Raw genomic sequence first — 20,142 nt, 5'->3', positions numbered from 1 at the left:
ACCCAGAGCCGACAGCAGGACGGCACCGATGCCGGGGCCCAGAGACCGAGCCTGTGACCAAGCCCGAAATGAGCAAAAGGCAGAAGTAAGCTCTCAGAACAGAACTCTACTTTTAAAAAGAACAAAATGAATGTTTTAGGACTGAAAAATAAATATAACTTGAAAGAATTTTAAATTAACTTGATAGGCTCAATAGCAAAATGGAGACAGCTGAAAAAAGAACTCGAAAACAGTCGATAGAATTTATCCACTCTGCAGTACAGAAAGCACAAAAATTCACACCAAAATTCTTAGAGCCTCAGAGGCTGATGGGACAATGCTCGAAGTTCTGCCGCATGTCATTGGAGACTTAGAAAGAGAAGAGACAGAGGTTGGTGCAGTAAAATTATTTGAAAAGAGTGGCATGCTTACAACTCACCAAATTTGGGGGAGAACATAACCCTCAATGAACCTTAATCAGAAAAACTCAAAACCCAGCTAAGACATATCACAATCGAACTACAAAAGGAAAAAGGATGAGGGGGGGGCAAAGAAAGACACAAAGAAAGAGGAAGAAAAAAAGGAAAGATAAAATATTATGAAAGCAGTCAATGAAAACAACACATCACATATAGAGGGAAAAATTGGATGAATGAAGACGTCTCACCCGAAACAATGGCAGCCAGAAGACAGTGGGACATCTTCAGATGCTGAAATGAAAAAAAAAAAAAAGAAAGGAAGCCTGTCTACCCAGAATTCTGTATGAATCAAAAATGTGCTTCAGAAGTGAAGGCAAAATACATTTCTTCTTCTTTAAAAACAAACAAACAAACAAAAAAAACCCACTGTGTTTGTGGTCAACAGACCTGAGGCTTTGTTCTTTTTAAAAAAATTTTAAAAAGATTTTATTCACTTACTTTCAGAGAGAGGGGAAGGGAGGGAGGAAGAGAGGGAGAGAAACATCAATGTGTGGTTGCCTCTCATGTGCCCCCTACTGGGGACCTGGCCCACAACCCAGGCATGTGCCCTGACTAGGAATTGAACTGGTTACCCTTTGGTTCTCAGGCCGGCACTCAATCCACTGAGCCACACCAGCCAGGGAAAACACATTTTCAAAAGAAAGGAAATTAAAAGAACTTGACACCAGCACACCTGCTGCTAAAGGGAATTTTCCAGGTGAAGGAAGGCTCAGATCTTCTGGAATAAAGGAAGAGCAGGAGAAATTACAGATATCTGGGTAAATATAATATGTTTCTCCTTTTAGCTGCTGGAAACGAGGGTGACGATTGAAAGCCGACGAGGTGACGTTGGATCGCGGGGCCGTCAGTGTCTGCACTGTGATTTTCAACAGGACGCCCCAGGCTGCGGGCGAAGGGACTGGCGGGGCTGTCGGGCTTCTGTGTTTTCCTTAAAATGAGGAATTACTGTAACTGGACCAGAAACGTGGGACTGTTGAAACACGTAGAGCGGCCAGTAAAAAAAAAAAAAAAAACGCAATGAGAGATCATTTTATTTCAAAGATCAATTTAGTAAATTACCTTTAATATTAATAAACATGTAAATACTACATTCAAAATAGGCAGGACAAGGGGGAGATGGGAACAAAAGAAAAACAGGACAAACTGAAAAAATGGTAGGCCTGAGTTCGACCACATCAGCAACATCAAGAGTAAATAGTCTAAACACATTGACTACAAGACAGATTTTCACACTGGACTTAGGAACAAAATTTCATTACATGCTGTTTACAGGAAACCCACTTTAAATATAGTGATAGGTTGGAAGTAGAGCTGTGGGAAACGTAAGATGCGAACCCTAATCCAAAGAGAGTGGCCGTGTTGTTAAATACACAAATTGTAGAGGACAGACAATCACTGAAATAAAGAACAAAATTCAGAATGAAGTTGAGTAACAATAAAAATTTTTTAAAAAAGGACAAAATACAGAATGACCAAAGGGTCAACTCACCAGGAAGAGAACAATCTCCGTACCTTTACTACAGAGTCTCAAAATATATGGAGTGAAATCCGGTGGAATATACACTAAAGGTTCAACAACAACAAAGAAAACTGCTGAAGCTAATAAACAATTGAGCAAAGCTGCAGGGATACAAAGTCAGCATGTAAAAAATGGTTGCATTTCTATACACTAACATACACGATCTAAAACGGAAATTAAAACAATTTTATTGATGACAGAATTTTTTAAAAATTTAGAAATGAATTTAGCCAAGGGGACCAAAGACTTGTACACTGCCAACTACAAAAAGAACAATTGCTGAAGGAAAATAAATAAATGGAGAGACAGCCTATATTCGTGGACCGGAACACTTAATATTGCCACCAGGCCAATTCGACCCAAAGTGACATATGGATTCAATGCATTCCTTCTCAGTCTGCTATTTATACATTTCACAGAAACAGAAACACACAGAAAAGCCCATCCTAAAATCCACATGGAATCTCAGGAGACCCTGAGTGACCAAAACACCCGTGAGCAGGAACAAAGCGGGAGCACTCAGGTTTCCGGATCTGGACGCCGCACTTGTGAAGGCGGTGAGGTGGGCGTGTGACCGGCACGCAGCCCCAGGGAATGGAGCAGGGAGCCTGGAAGTGACTGTCGCATAGGTGGTCGGTTGGTTTCTGACACAGGTGCCACGGCCGTGCAAAGGGGAAAGGCCGGTCTTTTCACCTGATTGGTGCCAGGAAACCCAGCAAGAGATGAAACGGAACTCTTCTCTTACACAGCACACAAAAGTCAATCCAAAATTGTCCAAAGACCTACCTGTACCTGAGAGCTAAATTATAAAACTCTTACAAGAAGCCCGGGAGGGAGATCATTATGACGTAGGGTTTGGCAATGACTTTTTTGGATGTGACCCCGAATGCACAGGCAATACAAGGAAAATTGGTACACTGGACTTCGTCAAAATGTGGGACACTACCAAGAGAAAGAAAGGGAACCCACAGAATGGGAGAAAATGCGTACAGGTTATATACCTGGTCAAAGGTTAATATTCAGAACATATAAACAGCTCCCTTAACTGAACAATGAAAATCAACCCAATTTAAAAATGGGCAAAAGACCCAACCAGACATTTCTCCAAAGAAGATACACTAATGGCCAAAGAGCATGTGAAAAGATGCTACACGTCCCGTCACTGGGTTAACGCGAATGAAAACCACAGTGAGATATCATTTAACACCCAGTAGGATGGCTATCAAAAAAGCAAACCAACAGAAGGCAACAGGCATCGGGGAGGAGGTGGGTGATGCAGCTACCATGCCCCTTGGCATCGACCCAAGGGAGCTGAAAACGCACGTTCACGCGAGAACCTGCACCTGGATGTCGGCAGCAGCTTCCTTCTTAACTGTCTCATCTTGAGAGCGGCCAAGATGCCTTCAGTAGGGAAATGGGGAAATAAGCTGCTACAGCCGGGCAGTGGCATATCACTCGGCTGTAAAGCAGAAATGAGCTATCGAGCCACAAAACAGACATGGAGGAGGCCTAAATGCGTGTAACTAAGTGACAGAAGACGGTCACAAAAGCCTGCACGCTGTGTGATTCCAACCCTGTGACGTCCTGGAAAAGGCCAACGTGTGGGCACAGTCAAAAGATCAGGGGTGGTCACGGGTCTGGGGGGTGACAGGCGTGGACAGCGGAGACCAGAGGACGCGTAGGGCAGTGGAACTGTTCCTCTGTGTGACGCTAAGATGACAGGCCCATGCCACACCCTTCTCGAAACTCAGAGTGATTGCAGGGGGTGGGGGGGAAGCATATCGGCCCATTGATGGTGACAGATGCACAGCACCGATGTAAGACATTCAAAACGGAACTGGCTGCTCGGTGAGGGGTGTGTGAAAACTGTACTTTTTGCTCCATATTTTCTGTAGATCTAAAACTGCTAAAAGTTGTCTATTAGTTTTTATAAAGCCTCTCATTAAAAATATTCTATAGCTTTTCATTTCTCTATTATTATTATTATTATTATTATTACCAAAATATAAAGCAGGGGCATATGTTTTGCTACCATTACCTGTTCTGTTGCAGTTCTTCCTCTGCTTAATCTCTGTGCCATTTACTTAGACTGGCTCAGCTGTCCTTCCTTTCCCGTCGGAAACGGCCGCCAGCAGAGGGCGCAGGGAGGCAGGCGTCCCCCCTCCAGAGAGGGGCCCTTCTGCTCTGCTGGGCTTAGCTCCCGCCGCCCCCCACGTCCCCGCAGCGCTGTACTGCCGGGAGTTTCCAAAGCGTTTAGCGTCTGCGCGTGTCCCGCAGGGCGTCTTACGAATATTCTGCAAGAAAGAGGGCATCAGTTTGAACACCAGCACTGAACACACCTCTTCCTCCGCATGTTATTGTGTAAAAGCTGAAAGATTTTCCCCCCATGTTGTGGACACCAGTTTCCCACGTATCTCAGTTCTCCAGAAAGTTGGAATAAATTTCACTTACGTTAACCACCGTTGAGTGAGTGATCCAGGTTTTGGCTTAATGCTGTTTTTGCAAACAAAGCCCCTAGTAATGAGACCGAATGAATGAAGATATGAAAAGCTTATTTTAAGCATACGTGCCTCAAAACTGTTTAATGAACCCGTAAAATCATTTTATTTTCAGGTCTTTCAGGATCTGAGGCGTGCTTAGTGTTGCTAATAGGTTCACTAAGAGTTTCGGTCAGTTCCCTCGGTGAAATTCTGAGTGTGATTTCCCTGTGTTTTCAGAGGTCACCCAAGAAAGGAAGTGGAGAATGTTCTTTTAGAAAGCATGAAGTGGGAAAATGTTTAAAACTATTTATAGCAGCACTTAGCTGTGGAAATCCCAGACTTTACCATCTATTTATAGTTTTCCTTTGGGTTAAAAGGGTGAAACCAGAAATCTAGAAAATGCTGCCTGCTTTTATCCAGCAGTTGAAACTAATAAGCTGTCTTTCTGTAGTTATGATAACCAGATACTTTGCAAAGTAACGACAATAAATACATCTTAACTAAGGGAGGGAGGGTACTGAATGGAAAAGAGCAATGTTTTTCCTGATTAAGTGGTTTTTACTCGGTTTTCTTCTGTTTTCAAGTTAACTGCAAATTGGATTTTGGCCATAGCCTGGGGCCTTACCTAGTGCCACATGGGAAGGAGAGAGGCTTAAAGAAACCTGCAAAGGGGCCGGAGGGCGACTCTCCAATGCTGGTTGATCAAGCTAAGTGGAAAGAACTCCCGGGAAAGTCGCAAGCTGCCGTCACTCCTCCGAGGCCCAGGTTTTGGAGCATGCCACCAGGCTACACCAGCCCTTCCTCCAGCCTCCCACATGGGGCACGGGCTTTCCACGCAAGCAGCAAGGACCGTGTGACTAATCGGCCCTTCGGAACGTGCCTGTGTTATACCTGCCCAGTACGTTTTTCTGGAGGAAAAAGACAAGTGAGACGATTGTTGTAGAATGCTCAGAGCTCCGGAGAGTTTGGCCTGGGCCCGGCCGTGAGCCTGGGGCCTTCAGAATAGACTGGGCTGAGCTTGACTCAGGGCTCAAGGATGAAGAATGAATCTCCCACTGGAGGGAAGATGTTGCCTCCATCGCCATGGGACCTTGGGGTGTAAAGTTTAGAGATGGTTAAGAATGGAGAAAAACGTGGTAGAAAAACACCACCCATCTAGGCTGCTGCCTCGACTTCCTTGGCCCACGCCCCACACAGGGCCCCAGCGGCCCCAAAGCCACCTGGCATCACCCTGCAGATCTGGAAGTGGAACCTGTGGAGCCCAGGATGCACCAGTGTAATCAGCGTAGACAGAGCACTGGGCCCCCCGCCCAAAGCCCCCAGTGTGTGTGCGGCTCCCAGCATTTTGTCCACGGCCATAGCTTCCGTCCTGTTCCCGGTACACCTGGACCTGCTCCTACCCAGCCCCCAGCACCTCCGAGCACACCCCACGCCTCCCCGCACACCCAGCTGGTCCCGCCAAGGATGACCCCCAGGAACGTCGTGTCCACCCACCTGCGAAGCAATCTCTCCTTTGCAGTTCCTAAAGTGCCTGCTGGCCAAGCGAGGCTGCCCGTCTGTCTGTCACAGGCGGCCTCATGCCACCTGACGCTGCCGGGGTCCTGCCTTTCTTCCTGTCGCAGCCCCGCTCCAGCACAGGCTTCGGGTGGCCACGCAGCTGTGTGCCGGCCCCGCTGGAACGTGTCCTCGGCACCCTCGCCGGGGGATGACCTGCCTGGCCCGTGGAGCCTCCCTGTACGGGGGCGGGGCCACGGAAAGGGCCGAGGCTGGCAGCGCTGCACTGGTGGCCTGGGGGACCTGCACGTGTGCGGCCGGCACAGCCGAACGCAGGGCGGAGGAGGGCGTCCGTGGAACAGTGAAGGGTCTCGTGCCCACCCCGTTTCTCACCGCCTCGGAAGGGACCCCCGCTCAGCCTCCACTGGGGAGCAGCCAGGGTTGCTGAGTTGTGGGGTTCTCTGGGGTCAGCTCAGGGTCAGCGGAGTCCGGTGCTGATGGGGAAACTGAGGCCTGGATTACAAACAGCACAGCACACATCTTCATCGGCTGGTTGGGACGCATGGGTTTGGGGGCCCTTCTGTTCACACAGCACGTTAAATGTTGAATATTTGGGTTATTTAGTCTTGTTCAGGTGGGTTCTGTCTCCAAAGCCCCATTATCCTTCTTTCAAACCTGATTTCTCTTTTTTAAAAATTTTTATTTTCAATTCCAGTTGACAGTCAGCATTATCTTGTATTAGTCTCAGGTGCACAGCGCAGCGGTCAGACAATTACGTAACTCACAACGTGGTCCCCCGACAGTTCTAGCACCCACCTGCTACCCCGTGCAGTCACCACGGTATTGCTGACTCTGTTCCGGGTGCCCGTGACTGCTCCGTGACTGCCAGTCTGTCCTCCCCCGTCCATCCGCCTTTCCACCTAGCCCCCCAGCCCCCTCCCTCTGGCTGCCATCAGTCTGCTCTCTGGCCTGTGATCTGCTCCTCCCTACTTTGAAGCAGTCAGCTCTCCCTCCACCCACCGAGAACCCCGAATCCACATGAGGGCTGGTCAGGGCCCAGGGGTCCACTTCAGAGTGAATCCTGGCCTGTGCCTGCCCCCCAAACTTTGCTGTCTCGGGCATCCTGGCCTCCAGTCCCGAGCCACCTGACACACTCCTATTTGAACGACCTTCAGAGCAACCTTCCCTCCACACGAATTGGATCCCATGGTTTCCTGCCCACACACTCCTGGACGCTTTCCAGGGCTGGCTTGATGAAGACAAACTGAGTTAGGAACTGGCTGGTGTGGCTCAGTGGATGGAGTGCGGGCTTTGAACCAGAGGGTCAACAGTTCGATTCCCAGTCAGGGCACATGCCTGGGCTTCAAGAAAGAAAAAAGGACAAACTGAGTTAGCATGACCTATGCGCAGCCTGTCCCTACTTGCTCGCGTCTGCATCCCTGGCACCTGAGCACTCCAGGGGGGGTGCGTCCATCACTTCCCCCTGCAGGTGCCATGGATGCGTTCCATCCACATGCCATTGTAACGCCCACTGCGCCTCGGATGCACCTGGTCCCCGGCTCGACGAGAGCTCCTTGTCCTCGTTGATGTGCTTCTCAGGTGCGAGGGCTAGACCTGTCTCTAGAAACCTCCGTGTCAAACTGGAGCTTTGTGGGCATCTGATCAAACTGGACCCTGGAGGGAACCGTTATGTATTGAGCTAGAACTCAGGGGGACTTCAAGCCCCCTCGGCTGGACTTTGTATCGGGGGGTGGGGGGGCGCTGACTCACAACTCAGTGAGTGTCTATCAGACAGCACAAGCGCAACGGGCTGGCTTCCAGGGTGTTCCAAGTGCAGCCCAGTCTCTCCGCCTTCCCATAAATAAGCACAGCGTGGTTTGATACTTCTGAGGTTCGGGAAGCATGATTTTCTGGTGAGTATACTGCACTTTACTAGGGCAAGGAAACACAGAAACATTTTTGAAAGGTTTTCAAGCAGAAGGGCTGAACTCAAAAATGGGTTTCTGGTGCGCCGCGTTAGCCAGGGGATTCAGAGGACTGTGGCATTCTTGTCTCTGGGTATCAAGGTTCGCTGCAGTTATTGGATCTGGAAGCAGTGAACAATGTGGCAGATTTCTCAGCAGGCTGTAGTGTTCCAATATCGAACCCAAGAAAGAATCGAAAGCCCACCTCCCGCAGCAAATCCCCACAGGCTGGTTCTACTGTATTAACGTAATTCAGTTTGGAGGTTCTTTACATGATTTCAACTTTTCTCATCTATGATCCTTTGGTGGGCGAACTTCGCCGGCGACTCTGAGAATCTCGTCCATTCTGCGAGAAGCATGCCGAGATGGTGCTTATTTGTTGTTTTCACCCCCGGGAGGTCCTCTGTCTTGTCTGGCAGAGGCAGCGTTGCGCCGTTAGTTAACTCTACATAATCTCAGAACTAGCATTTGGGTTTCCGGACATTCACACGGCAACAACTAGACACACTGAAGTGATTGAAGTCCTGCTGTTCCCCCGTCCGACATTGTCTTTCGTCCCCACAGCTGAGTGGGTGTGACTCGGGCATCGCTCTGGAGGGAGGTGCTCCAGAAAGGGGCTTGCCCCCCAGCCATGTAGGGCTGGTACCCCTGGGAACCACGATTGTGCTTTTCTGCGCCCACCCACGTCCCCCTCCAGAAACTCCCGACATGTGCTGCCTCCGTCCCTCCCCTCCCACAGGCCCTGTAGCCTGGCGGCGTCTTCGCCCCCAGCTGTGACAGCGTGGGGTGCTCCTGCCATCTGGGGTGCTCAGGCTGAGCCTGAGTGCAGGGACTCAGCGCCCTGGCCAGGGAGGCTGGCGGGGACATCAGGCCACTCCCAGCCTAGAGGTCCCGTGGCCCGGTGGGAACTGACTCCCGCTTCCTTCTTCAGGAAGGGAGGCCGGGGCCCGCTACGACTCGCCGTCTGCCCCCTGGCTGGCCGCCCAACCAGCCCACGGGGTGCCCCCTGCCTGCCCTTGCTCTCTTCTTGTCCTCACACCCTTCAAAGCCTGGGGCAGAGCTCCAGAGAGAAGCGCCCCTTTCTTGGGCAGAGACCACAGCCCTGTCCCCTCCCGCGGACAGTGTGCGCTCTGTTCGCACAAGGTCCTACCATTCCCACACCCTCCCCTTGGGCCCAGTGGTCAGTTCAGGACAAAGGCCATATGGCCTGGCAGACAGATGGGAGGGGACAGAGCTGCAGGCCTGGTTAGCTGCCCAACCAGGGCCCTGTGGACGGTGTCTGCAGAGAAAGAGGTGAAGGAGAGTGGGTGCCTACAGCACTCTCTTCAATTCAGCTCAGACACCCAGTAGTCAGTGGTGCTAGAGACCGTGATTACGTGAGGGCCGGACGGAGACGAGTGTGCCTCCAAACACGGGCTGCAGAGAACTGAGTAATTCTCTCTCGAGCTGTGTTTAACTTGAAGGTAACACTTCCATTAGACACTTTTTCTTACCCTTAGGCATTTCATGTTTTGTATATCTTTTAAGTTTATACAAAGTCTACATGTACCTGCTCTATCCCATTCAGTTCCTTACGATTTATCCCATTTATTTTTGGAACAACCCTCGAGCCATTGGGTCTGCTCCGTTCCCCCCCGTGTGGATTCTGGTGGCCGCAGACTCTGGGGGCCGCTGCCTGTGTTCTTGTCCTCTGCAGCTCCTGAAAAATGGCAGCCGAGCCCACCGACGGGACCCGACTCGGACCCGGGGCCTTCGTCAGGCCTGTGGGAAGAAGGTAATGCCTGGTTGTCTCTCTGTCTTGTGGTTTGGGGAGTCACTGATACCGATACGTAATGTCTATTTCCATTCGTGGGCGACGGCCAAGGGCAATCTTCCATCGTTCGTTTTTCACTGATTAGCTGGAATACTTTATAAAGATACACTGATACCCCATCCCTTGTACACGATTAGTTCACCAAGCGGTAGAGTTTGCAAAGGAGAGGCCGGAGAAACGCTGGACAGTTCACTCTGTTTACCAGTCTTAAAGGAAGTAAATTGGTTCTTTTTCATTCTTGTCATCTTCAGCCACATTAAGAAGTCGTGGACTTAAGTTTCTTTGAGGGGTTTTAATTAATTGCAATTATTATTAAAGCTCAAAGTGTCTCACTTTGTCCACTGGGAGCCTCTTCGGTTGGCTTCTGGGCCCCTTGGACATCACCGTCCCGGTCTCTGGCAGCTGCCTCGCCACTTGGTTTGACAAGACGTCCCCAGCTCAGCCCACACTCTCCTTTCTGCAGGCGTGAAGTCTGCCGTCTCCCCAAGAAGCCTCTTGTTCTTGCAGTGAGAAATGGTGTTTCAAGACCACGGTTTTGTCACGGAGGATGTTTAGTGAACAGAAATAAGAAACATAAATATGCTAACAGTGAAATACCTACCTCATGAGTTCAGTTCAAAGTTGAGTCTCTAGGGCTTACCCCCTCCTCGATTAGACGTGTATCTTCTTTCCTCCAGACCCGAGAAGCTGCTTCTCAAAGGCCCGGGCGGTGGTGCAATATCCCACAGACACGGATTGGTCCCACGCCACACACGCAGACAGCAGCCTCAGGTTGACGGCACCAACACCGCCACCTGAGTTCTGAAGATGTTACTGCTTTTCGGCGTGTGTTCTCCGTCCTCCCTCCATCTTCTCTCTGGCCACCAGTTTTGGCTGCACTACACGTATACTGTCAGAGGCTGCACCATCCCCTACTCTCTCAGCACACATGCGTGTGTGTGTGTGAACACACGTGTGTGCATACTCTGCACACATGCAGGCCTCACCCCAGTACTTCAGTTGGCATTGCCTCAGTCATCATGGGTGTTTGGAGCTTGACCTCTAGCAGGTGCTGTGAGGTGGCCCCAATAAACCAGGGGAGGAAGGGCGTCATGGGAACGGCTCAAGGACAGCAGGGGCCAGGTTCAAGGTAGCCCGACCTCCCGCAGCCTAACGGCCGGCGGGGGGCCTGCACAGAGATGAGGTGGCCGCCTTTCGTCACCCCTTGGAGCTTTCCACCGCCTGCCGCCCCCCAACACGTCCCCAGTCCTGTTCTCGGAACTACGCTGGTGGCTTTGTGAGTCACAGCCCCCTCCCGCCCCACCTGTCAGCAGCTCTGCACGCTCAGGACGAAGTCTTTCTCTTGGATCCCCAACGTCACGATCGGGTTTCCTGGCGCTGGCTGATGGCTGGCTGTTGGTGCCAAGCCTGGGCCCGCCAGTCTCTACGTCTCCCGTCGTCCCCGGGCCCCAACGAGCCGACAGAACTACTGCTAATGTGTTTCGTTCCTGCCTTTTTGTTGATAGACGGACAGACGGACAGGCATTGCTCCTAACAACTCCTCTCCCTTTGGTTTGGCTGAGAGTTCATCTGCTGGCTTGCAGGAAGGGACACAAAATTAACTTTTTTTCAGTAACTCTTCCCTCTGGAATATTAAAGATGTTAAACCATCTGTTCCCACAGATAAGCCATGACTCCAAACATTAAAAAAAATTGAAACCAGATTAATAAAGACGTGACTGGGGGCAGCATCTTAGAGTTCAAGGTGCAGCTTTGGACATGGAAGGTCCCACGGCTTTGGGAAGATGCTGATAACTGGGAACACACCAAACCAAACACGAGACCAGCCTGGAGCATCTTAGCGTGGGCCGTTCTGTTTTAATTCAGTAACTTTCATAACTGCCCCAGTCAACCACGCAAGTATTCGGGGGACAGGAGTGGATTATCTGCTTTCCTGGCACAGAAAACAGACCTCACAGTTTCCAGTGAAGTGGAAGTCGAAGCAAGATTGAGAACAGGGACCGTGGGAATTTAAGTACAGCCACAGGTCACTTTTGAATACATACGTTTCCACTTTGCAGTAACGGCCAATTAAGTTCAGTAACGGCTAAACACACAACTGGTGTGAGTGGAGAAGTGTGTAGCTGTCTTCATTGGTTCAGTCGTTGGCAGCGAGGCCCAACCGCCAGGCATTCTCAGTCTGGGCTGGGAATGCGGGCGAGCTGGCTCACCGTGTTCCCGGGCAGACGCACTCCCAGAGCGACGCCAGCGGGGCCGCAGGGGCCACCGGGGCCACCGGGCTCCTACGCAGAGCTTTCGCTCCACCCGAGGTGCCCCGACAGCCTCACTGTGGCTGCTGAGGAAGACCCCCTGCATGCTCCTACACGGGCCGATCTCCGGCACCTTCTCGGGGCCCGCCTGGGCACCTGCCCACAAAATCAGTTGTGATAAGGATCCTGCTAAGTCACTTTAACTAGAACCTCACCTGTGATACCTGATCACCCTCAATATCTGCTGGGCTTCCTCATCCCCCACCATCCCCACGTGAGGGCTGGTCAACTGGCTGCCCTCAGCCATGGTCCTGCTGGGTCAGTGTAGCCAGAAGCCCCTCACCCCGGAGGCTTCCACCCACTGATCCCACCTTGTCCTTGGCTGTCAATCCCCCGTCCCAGGCTGCTCTCAGAGCTGAGCCCTATCTCTGCTGGCCTGCGGGTCCCCATGGCAGTGGCCTCACACCTATGGCTGTGTCCCCCCTGAAAGTCTGTCTTAACAAATGCCATGAATACGTATTTTTTTTTTTAACATTAGTGCCAGTTGAAGAAACTGCAGCTCTAAAAAGACAAGTGCCTTGTCCGAGGTTCCAGGGCTGTTCTGCAGAGCTGGGTGACCAGTAAGTCCGTCCTGGATTCGGCTCAAGGAAGGCTGGCAGAGTGGGAGGCGGGAGAACGGCCCGGCCTGTTGCATGTCCCCTTCCTGGCAGAGGGATCTAAGGTGTCGTCTGCAGCTGCTAACCAGCTGTCTTCAGCATAAAGAGATCATTCTGGATCTCCTCTGGGGGCCCAGGGCGTCAGCGTGGTCCCAGGGCCCTGAGCAGGGGAAGAGGAGGCACGCTGGTGCCAGCGTCACAGGGGAGGACTGAGGTCGTCTCCAGCAGGCCAACAGCCCTGCGGGTGGAGGCATCATTAATCAGCTGGGAAAGGCAGGCGTCCAGGAGGCTGGGAATGGAGAGGGGAAGGTGAGAAAGGGACCTCACCCTGGAGCCTCCAGAATGGACCGCGGGCCTGTCTGCACCTCGGTGTGCGGCCTGTGGAACCCGATCTGACCTCCAGAAAGGAAAGGAAATCAGGAGGTGGGAGAGAAGGCCAAGGAGTTGAGTTGAACACAGAAAAATACAGAACCAAGAGGTGAAGAAGGGGGAGGTCGGGTTGGAGGGAAGGCAGTACTGGGGCATGGGGACCCCAAAGGGGTCTGAAGAGGAGTTAAGGCCCCATCTAGAGAGCAGAGGATTCAGGCGCTGGGTGTTCTCATAACTTGGCCAAAGACACTTGGACTGATGTCCGAGGACCGGGAGGAGCCAGCCAGAACTCAGCACGCACACTGCTCCGTGCGGGAGACTTTCATTGCGACTGGTTTTCAACAGGCAGACGCTAAGTCCCTTTTCGAAAATGTTGGCATTACCAAACCAACATCTGAACACAAAACCCCAACACAAACGTCGATCACGGCCCAGCCACGGCACTGCAATCGTGCCTGTTGCCTTCCTGTGTTTTTACTCCGTACTATAAAAGCCCCTACATGCGGTCTTCCTAATAACCTGTAAGAACTTCTTGTCATTTCATCCGCCTGACGCACGACCGCTTACTAAAGGATTTCCGTTCTGCTGGACATCTGGCTCTTCCCAGCTTCTCTTCAACGTAAACAGTGCAGCAGGTAGCAGCTTCGGGCACCTATCATGCGTCTCTTTAAGAATATTGTCTCAAGAAAGGTTAACTGCTGGCACTGAGGGTCTGGACACCCCGATGGTTCCACGTCCCATGTCGTCGTGGTCGGCACAGACACCTGCCCGGAGGGCAGTCTTCGCAAGCGCACGAGGCCTTGTGTTGTGGCCTAACATCCGATCGATCCCAGAGAGCAGTCGACGTTCAACTGAGAAGGATGTATACTCTGCTGCGTTTGGAAGGAATGTTCCGGATACATCGGCTGGACAGATGTGTCATTTACGGCCAATGTTTTTTTTACTGGTTTTCTGTCTGGACAATCTACCCGTTGATGGGAACGTCGAGTCTACAGACCACTTTGAGAATTGCCGTCTCACCAATATTGTCTTCTAAAACATGAACTGGGCATATTTCTCCATGTATTCAGATCTTCAATTTCTCTCAGCCATGCTTTACAGGTTTCAGTACACAGGTCTTATCTTTAATTGTTAAATTTATTCCTATTTAGTTTATTTTTAGATGCCATTATAAATGGACTTGTGTTCTTCCATTTTCAAATTGTTTATTGATAGTATATAGAAATATAGTTAACTTAGTTTGGTATATTGGTTTTATATCCCATAATCTGGTAAAAATTGCTTATTATTTTTCCTTTCATTCCTTATAATTTTATTACATATCATGTGATCTGAGAAGAGTTTTACTTCTTCATTTCTAACTGTATGCCTTTAATTTCTTTTTCTGGCCATCTTCTCTGGGTAGAATTTTTGATACAATATTGGAGGGAATACCATAAATAAATATGGTGAAAGTCACATGCCTTGAAAATTAAAAGAAGTTCAGACTCCCGAGACACTGGCAGCCCTGCGTGTTTTGCGTGAGGGACAGCAGCCCGGCAGTCACTGGCGTTAGGGTCACTGGGAGGGTCACACAAGGCACTACATGTAAAATGCTCAGCACACGGCCTGCACATGTTGGTGGCCTCCAGAAGCACTGGCTTCTAGAGAAAGAATCTGGAGTGGCCACCAAGCACTGGGATGCAGGCCTGGTGGACAGGCCACCTGTGGGACTCCACAGCCAGGGAGGGGGGTGAAGGGATGTTCTTTGGGCCTTGTCCCCAACATGGGTCAGCGCCATCTTCAGCGCCTCCTCAGGCACTTCTGGTGTGGCGGGCGCTCTGCCCGAGCCCGAGCGTCCAAGGGGCTCGCAGTGCAGAGAAGCAGGACCGCCAGCGTGACAGCGACGGCGCAGGCTGGCTGAGGAGTTGGGAGGTCCTGCTGTTGTCGGAGGCCTGAGTACTGGGAGGGGACTATTTGTGTTGACGTTATTGAAAAGCCACGATCAAAGCCTTCATTATTTCCATGTGCATTACAGCCTCGTTTCGCAGAGGTTTAGTCTAGAAGCTGACCCATTGTATTGTTGAAGGACTATAGGTGAGGCGGGAACAACTTCTCCGTTAGAAGGGGCCTTTTTCTCTAGGGGACAGCAGGCACCCAGGTGGCTGTGGAGGCCGGGACGTCTCCACACCTGCTGAATGGCACAGTACTCCTTGTTAATTTCTCAGGGACCAGCATCCTTCATATCCCCTAGATGACATGTTATAACGATCTCAGTGCCTACCCAAGAAACTTCCGGGGGCCAGACTGCTCTGCAATAAAACAATGTAAACTAATTCCCATCTTTATTGAATGAATGAGTGATAAAGGTCTGTGACCTTTGAATTCGGGTCATTACTGCGATGCACAGACTGTCCCCAGCGGGGCGAGTCACGGCTTCTTTGAAGCACATGGTCAGTCACCAGAGAGTCACACGAAGAGGGTCCTGAGTATAAGACCCGTATCACACAAGGCAGATGGGACGCTGTCTACAGAGAGGCCCCTTTCCAGGCGGGTCCTGCCTTCAGGGTTCTGGGCCATTTCAACAGCTGGTGACACTGTGAGGCCGCCTGCCGGTGCTGTGTGTGGAGGGACGTCCCTGTCACTGCAGCAGGTAGTTCTCACGGGCACACACCTTGTGCTGAGTGATCGAATCTAGAGAAAGAGAAAGGCAGTTCAGCATTGGAGATGGCCAGCCACACGGTGAAATGATAACCTTTGTGTAGAAACGCAAAATCCTATCTTAAACTCGTAAATGGCCCAGAGCTGCATTTTCCATGTGTCCCCGTAACAAATAAAAATAAAAACACATACAATTGAAGCGAAATGAAACGTTTGGTTCCTCAGTCACACTGGCCACATTTCACATGCTCGGTAGCCACGTGTCCATTAGATACGGCGTATGGCACACGTCGGGTGTCCGCACCAGGGCCAGGAAGTCCCTCAGACGCTGAGGAAAGTCGGCCTGAGTCGTACCCTCGGCCGAAGCGATGCTCTCCGGTTGAGGGCAGGGCACGAGCGAACACACACGCGAGTGCCAGTCACGACACTAACTACGCAGCCTAGGCCGTGCGGCTCTAGCTTCCCGTGGGACTCCTGCAATGCAGGCCTTCGTGTTGCAGGTGAGGAAGGGGGCACTTCTTCCGTTTGAAACCCTGTTCGTTTATGAAGACTGCAAGAGGCCTCCTGGCTCAGGATAAGCCACGGGTGCAGGTGAAGAGGCCAGCACAGGAGCGCCCTGCAGCCGGCTCAAAGCAACCCCTTTGCTCCTCCCTTAGCACTGAAACGACACCGCCCCCAACCCTACTTCTATTCCCGGGAAAGAGGAATGCAACGGGCCATGTTGACCACCACTGTCATCCAGAGGGGGGCTAACTGGGTTTGAAGTCCTGATGATGAGTGATGGGAGATGGAAACTATGATGGTTGCGAGGTACAAAGAGTAAAAAATGGGTTTATTCTCTCAGTACAGGACGAAAAAATGGCTCATTTCAGTTGTAGGTCAAGATGGAGCCCAAGAATGTAAGCGTAGCCTTCTTGCTACAAATTCATGCCCACGCCAGTCATCTGCGGTGCGAGCTGAGCTGTGGGAGGGAGGAACGCTAACCTCGGATGCACAGACGTTGCAGGATTCTAATCAGCAGTGTATAGAAAGTAGAATGTTAGCAGGGAGTACGAGTGCTATGCACACCACTGAAGTCTACCACACGGGGAAGCCGGTAGTTGTTGTTATGATTTACATGCTAACACTAGTCCTTTATTTGTGATACGTGTTTATCTGTGACACCTGTTTATCAATGGCTCTTTGACTTTTCTAATGCAAATTTCTAAAATGCAAAACTTTTTATTTGCTTTCAAATTATATCAATCTTTTCTTTTATTGCATCTAGATTTTGAATCATAGGTAGAGAGCCTTTCCTTATTCCTGATTATAAACTAATTAATCCCTAATTTTCCTGTAGGTTGAAAACCTCTGTGAATTCATTTTTTACATTAAGATCTTTGACAGGATATCCTTTTTAAAAGCCAGAAAAGATGGCAAAAAGCATGCTTTTCCCTGATTAATCTCATAGAATCCCAAAATCCCAAATATTTCTTTTAAAAAATTGAGAGGCTAATTCTGAAGTTTATATGAAAGAAAAAACACACAGGAAGACAGTTTTGGAAAAAAGGAATGAGAAATTGATAGGCCAGATAGCAAAACACACTGTAAAATTATAGCAGTAAAATAGGATGTAATTCGCACAGAGCACATAAGTAGAGTGGAATTGATGCTATAGTGGAGTTGTTGTAAAGCAACATGAAAAAGATAAATAGCCCACTTTTAAAAAACAGGCAAGGGATAGGCAGTTCACGAAATATAAATTCCCCTCTCAGGTGTTCACACTCACTAGCGACGTAGTAAGTGGGGAGCAGAGCCAGTTCATCAATGAGATCCACTGTGCCGGTCCACCAGATCACCGAATACGGACAATGTGGGTGACGCCCAGTGGGGGGTGCGGGGAGCAGCCGTGTCCTGTGGCCTGGGGCACAGCGAGACCACGTCTGCGAGTCTGTTTCAAGGGACAGTCACTCCTGGGGTTGAGCTACAACGGCCGCAGCTCAGGGCAATCTCTTAAAACTGAATTCAAATCACTCCAGTTAGAACACAGTTTATACCAGCAACAGTGGGAAAAACCCCACGTGTCTAACGGTCGGTGTGTAAATTAGTCACAGCCCCTCCAACGGTTAAAAAGAAAGAAGTGACCACACCTGTTAAAACGGAGGGACCTCCTAGTCACAGAGTTAAATAAAACGTTGTGGAACAATATGTGACCCTTCATTTATAGAAAAACAAACCCTCGTATGATACATGTGTTTATGTACATTTATTTTTATGTAAATATAGTTTAAAAAAATCTGAAAGACAAACTTCTATCTTCACTGTTGTTACACTAAGGAAGAGCAGTATGATTTTTGGGCTCTATGTACTTCTCTATTGTTTGAATTCCTTGACCATGAAATTAAGTGTCACTCCAGGTATCTATGCACCCATGTATCCACCCATCTATTCATCCACCCACCCACCCCCTCATCCATCCATCCGTCTGTCCCCCCCTCCCTCCCTCCAGCCAGCCACTCATCCACTCATCCATCTATCCATCCACCCACCCATTCATTCATTCACTCCCTGTGGTGGGGAAAGGCTGAGTGGAGAAGGATCAAGTTTTAAGTTTAGAAAAAATGAAACAGAAGCCTAAACATAACCTCACGACAAAGTCCAGGCTGGCCCTCACCCTCGCCCAGTGTGCCTGTGCCGGTGCTGCCTGAGGAATGAACCTCACACTGAGGATGGACTGTGAGAAGTGGCACTGAGGTGCCCGTGGGGCTGAGAGCCCGGGCGTCACAAGCAGGCAGAGCCCGACTGGTGGCCGGAAAAGCCCCACGTGGGGGCCTCTCGCGGCTCTCAGTCCCCAGCTGGGAGCACACACACGAGGGATGCATTCTATCCAAGTCCATCTGGCCTCATCTCCAAATTCCGATGTTACATCATAGGAAGAACCAACCCTCAAATGCCCCATAAAACACGACCAGAGGACAGATGTTAGGCAATGCAGGCCTGGCCCATGGAGAGAAACAGTCCATGAGCAGCTCTCACGGAATTTAATAGGAAAGAAGCTGGTTGCGCTTGTGTGTTTTTAACAAGGTACTTCAGCAGGCCCCGGCAGGCCTCAGCCACGCACGCTCCAGTGTGGGCTCCCGGTTTGGACATTCAGCCAACCTGCTGCCACGCCAGCGTTTTACAGCGAGGTGGACAATCACTTCATGAACTAAACCTCCGAGGGCCAGCAGCCAAATGTGGCCAATGGCACAGGGTACAGAGTTCAAGAGCACTCGGGACCCTATTGGGAGCTTTATTTTATCTTCTCAAAACACGCTACGGCTTTTAGGGCTGGGAGAAAGATCAGGGGCAGATACCTGTCGAATACAGGAGTCGCCTGGGCTGCTCTGTGGAATCAGGGTCACCCAGTCCCTGGAGCCCTCAGGAGAACCGCATCTGACCCATTTCCTTGACTCACAATCCTCTAGGGACTTGCATTAGCTCTTAGAACAAAAGCAGGCTCCTCCCCATTGTCTGGCGGCCCGGATCCGGCTTCACCTCCTATCACTCTGTCCCCTCAGGGGTTCCAGCCATGCTGGACTTCCTGTGTCTCCTTGATGCTCACCCTTGACCCTAGTGGTCCCCTGGATGTGAAAGGCCAGTCCCTTAGACGGGCATGCCCCTACCCTTCTGTGCTCGAACGCAGCTCCTCGGCCAGGAGACCCCTCACTGTCACCCTCAACATGCACCCCGTTTTCTCCACAGCAATCCCTGCCATCAGCGTGTCCAAAAATGCTGCTGTCCCTGTGCTTAAGGGTGTGAGTCCTGCAGGGCCGAGCCCCGCCTATCCCGTCCACGGCTGTCCTGGTGGCGCCCAGGATGTGCCTGTCATGTGCCGGGGCTCAGTGCGTGTCTGTTCTGTGAATGAACGACGCGGTACCACGTGGTGCACGCCAGGGAACAGCACGGTCTCGTGATGGCAGCTGTCCTCCACACCTGCCTCTGTTTGGACTTCCTGCTGGAGACACGCACACACCTGACCCTTTTCCCAGGGTGCACTGGGAACCCAGCCGTGTCTCAGACAAAGCAGCCAGCAGGTCGTGTGTGACTCCTTGTACTCCAGCTTCTGTTTCCCACTCAGGAAAAGTGAGTGAAATGACACTGGCATAGGACCAGCCTTGAATTCACTACTATTTACTATTTTTCTATTGCATTTCATATTTACTAGGCATAAGAATGCTAATGCTTTTAGTCCTGGCTGCTGTGGCTCAGTGGATTGAGTGCTGGCCTGTGAACCAAAGGGCTGCTGTTTGGATTCCCATCAGGACACAGGCCTGGGTTGTGGGCCAGGTCGCCAGTAGGGGCACAGGAGAGGCAACCACACACTGATGTTTCCCTCTCTTTCTCCCTCCCTTCCTCTCTCTAAAAACTAAATAAATAAAATCTTTAAAAAATGCTAATGCTTTCAGGAGGTGGATCTGATGACGAGCCATCTTGCTGAGTTAGTTGTCTCCCTTGGAGGTCCAATCCAGGTAACTGTAT

General features: G+C 50.6%; 1 protein-coding gene across 10 annotated transcripts in view; it reads right to left on the bottom strand.

Moving 5' to 3' along the window:
- Positions 1–15,309: 15,309 nt before the first annotated feature.
- Positions 15,310–20,142, bottom strand: part of MCPH1 (microcephalin 1) — a 144,600-nt gene continuing 139,767 nt past the window's right edge. For all 10 annotated transcript variants that reach the window (XM_045186506.3, XM_045186508.3, XM_045186494.2 and 7 more), the window contains one exon: positions 15,310–15,675. In XM_045186506.3, the coding sequence (XP_045042441.2) occupies positions 15,623–15,675 (53 nt within the window). In that variant the 3' untranslated portion in view covers positions 15,310–15,622. The remainder of the gene's footprint in view (positions 15,676–20,142) is intronic.

The sequence above is a fragment of the Desmodus rotundus genome, chromosome 13, assembly GCF_022682495.2.
Source record: "Desmodus rotundus isolate HL8 chromosome 13, HLdesRot8A.1, whole genome shotgun sequence".
Taxonomy (NCBI): domain Eukaryota; kingdom Metazoa; phylum Chordata; class Mammalia; order Chiroptera; family Phyllostomidae; genus Desmodus; species Desmodus rotundus.
Note: the sequence above shows the minus strand (reverse complement) of the source record. Positions and strands in the feature narration are given on the sequence as shown.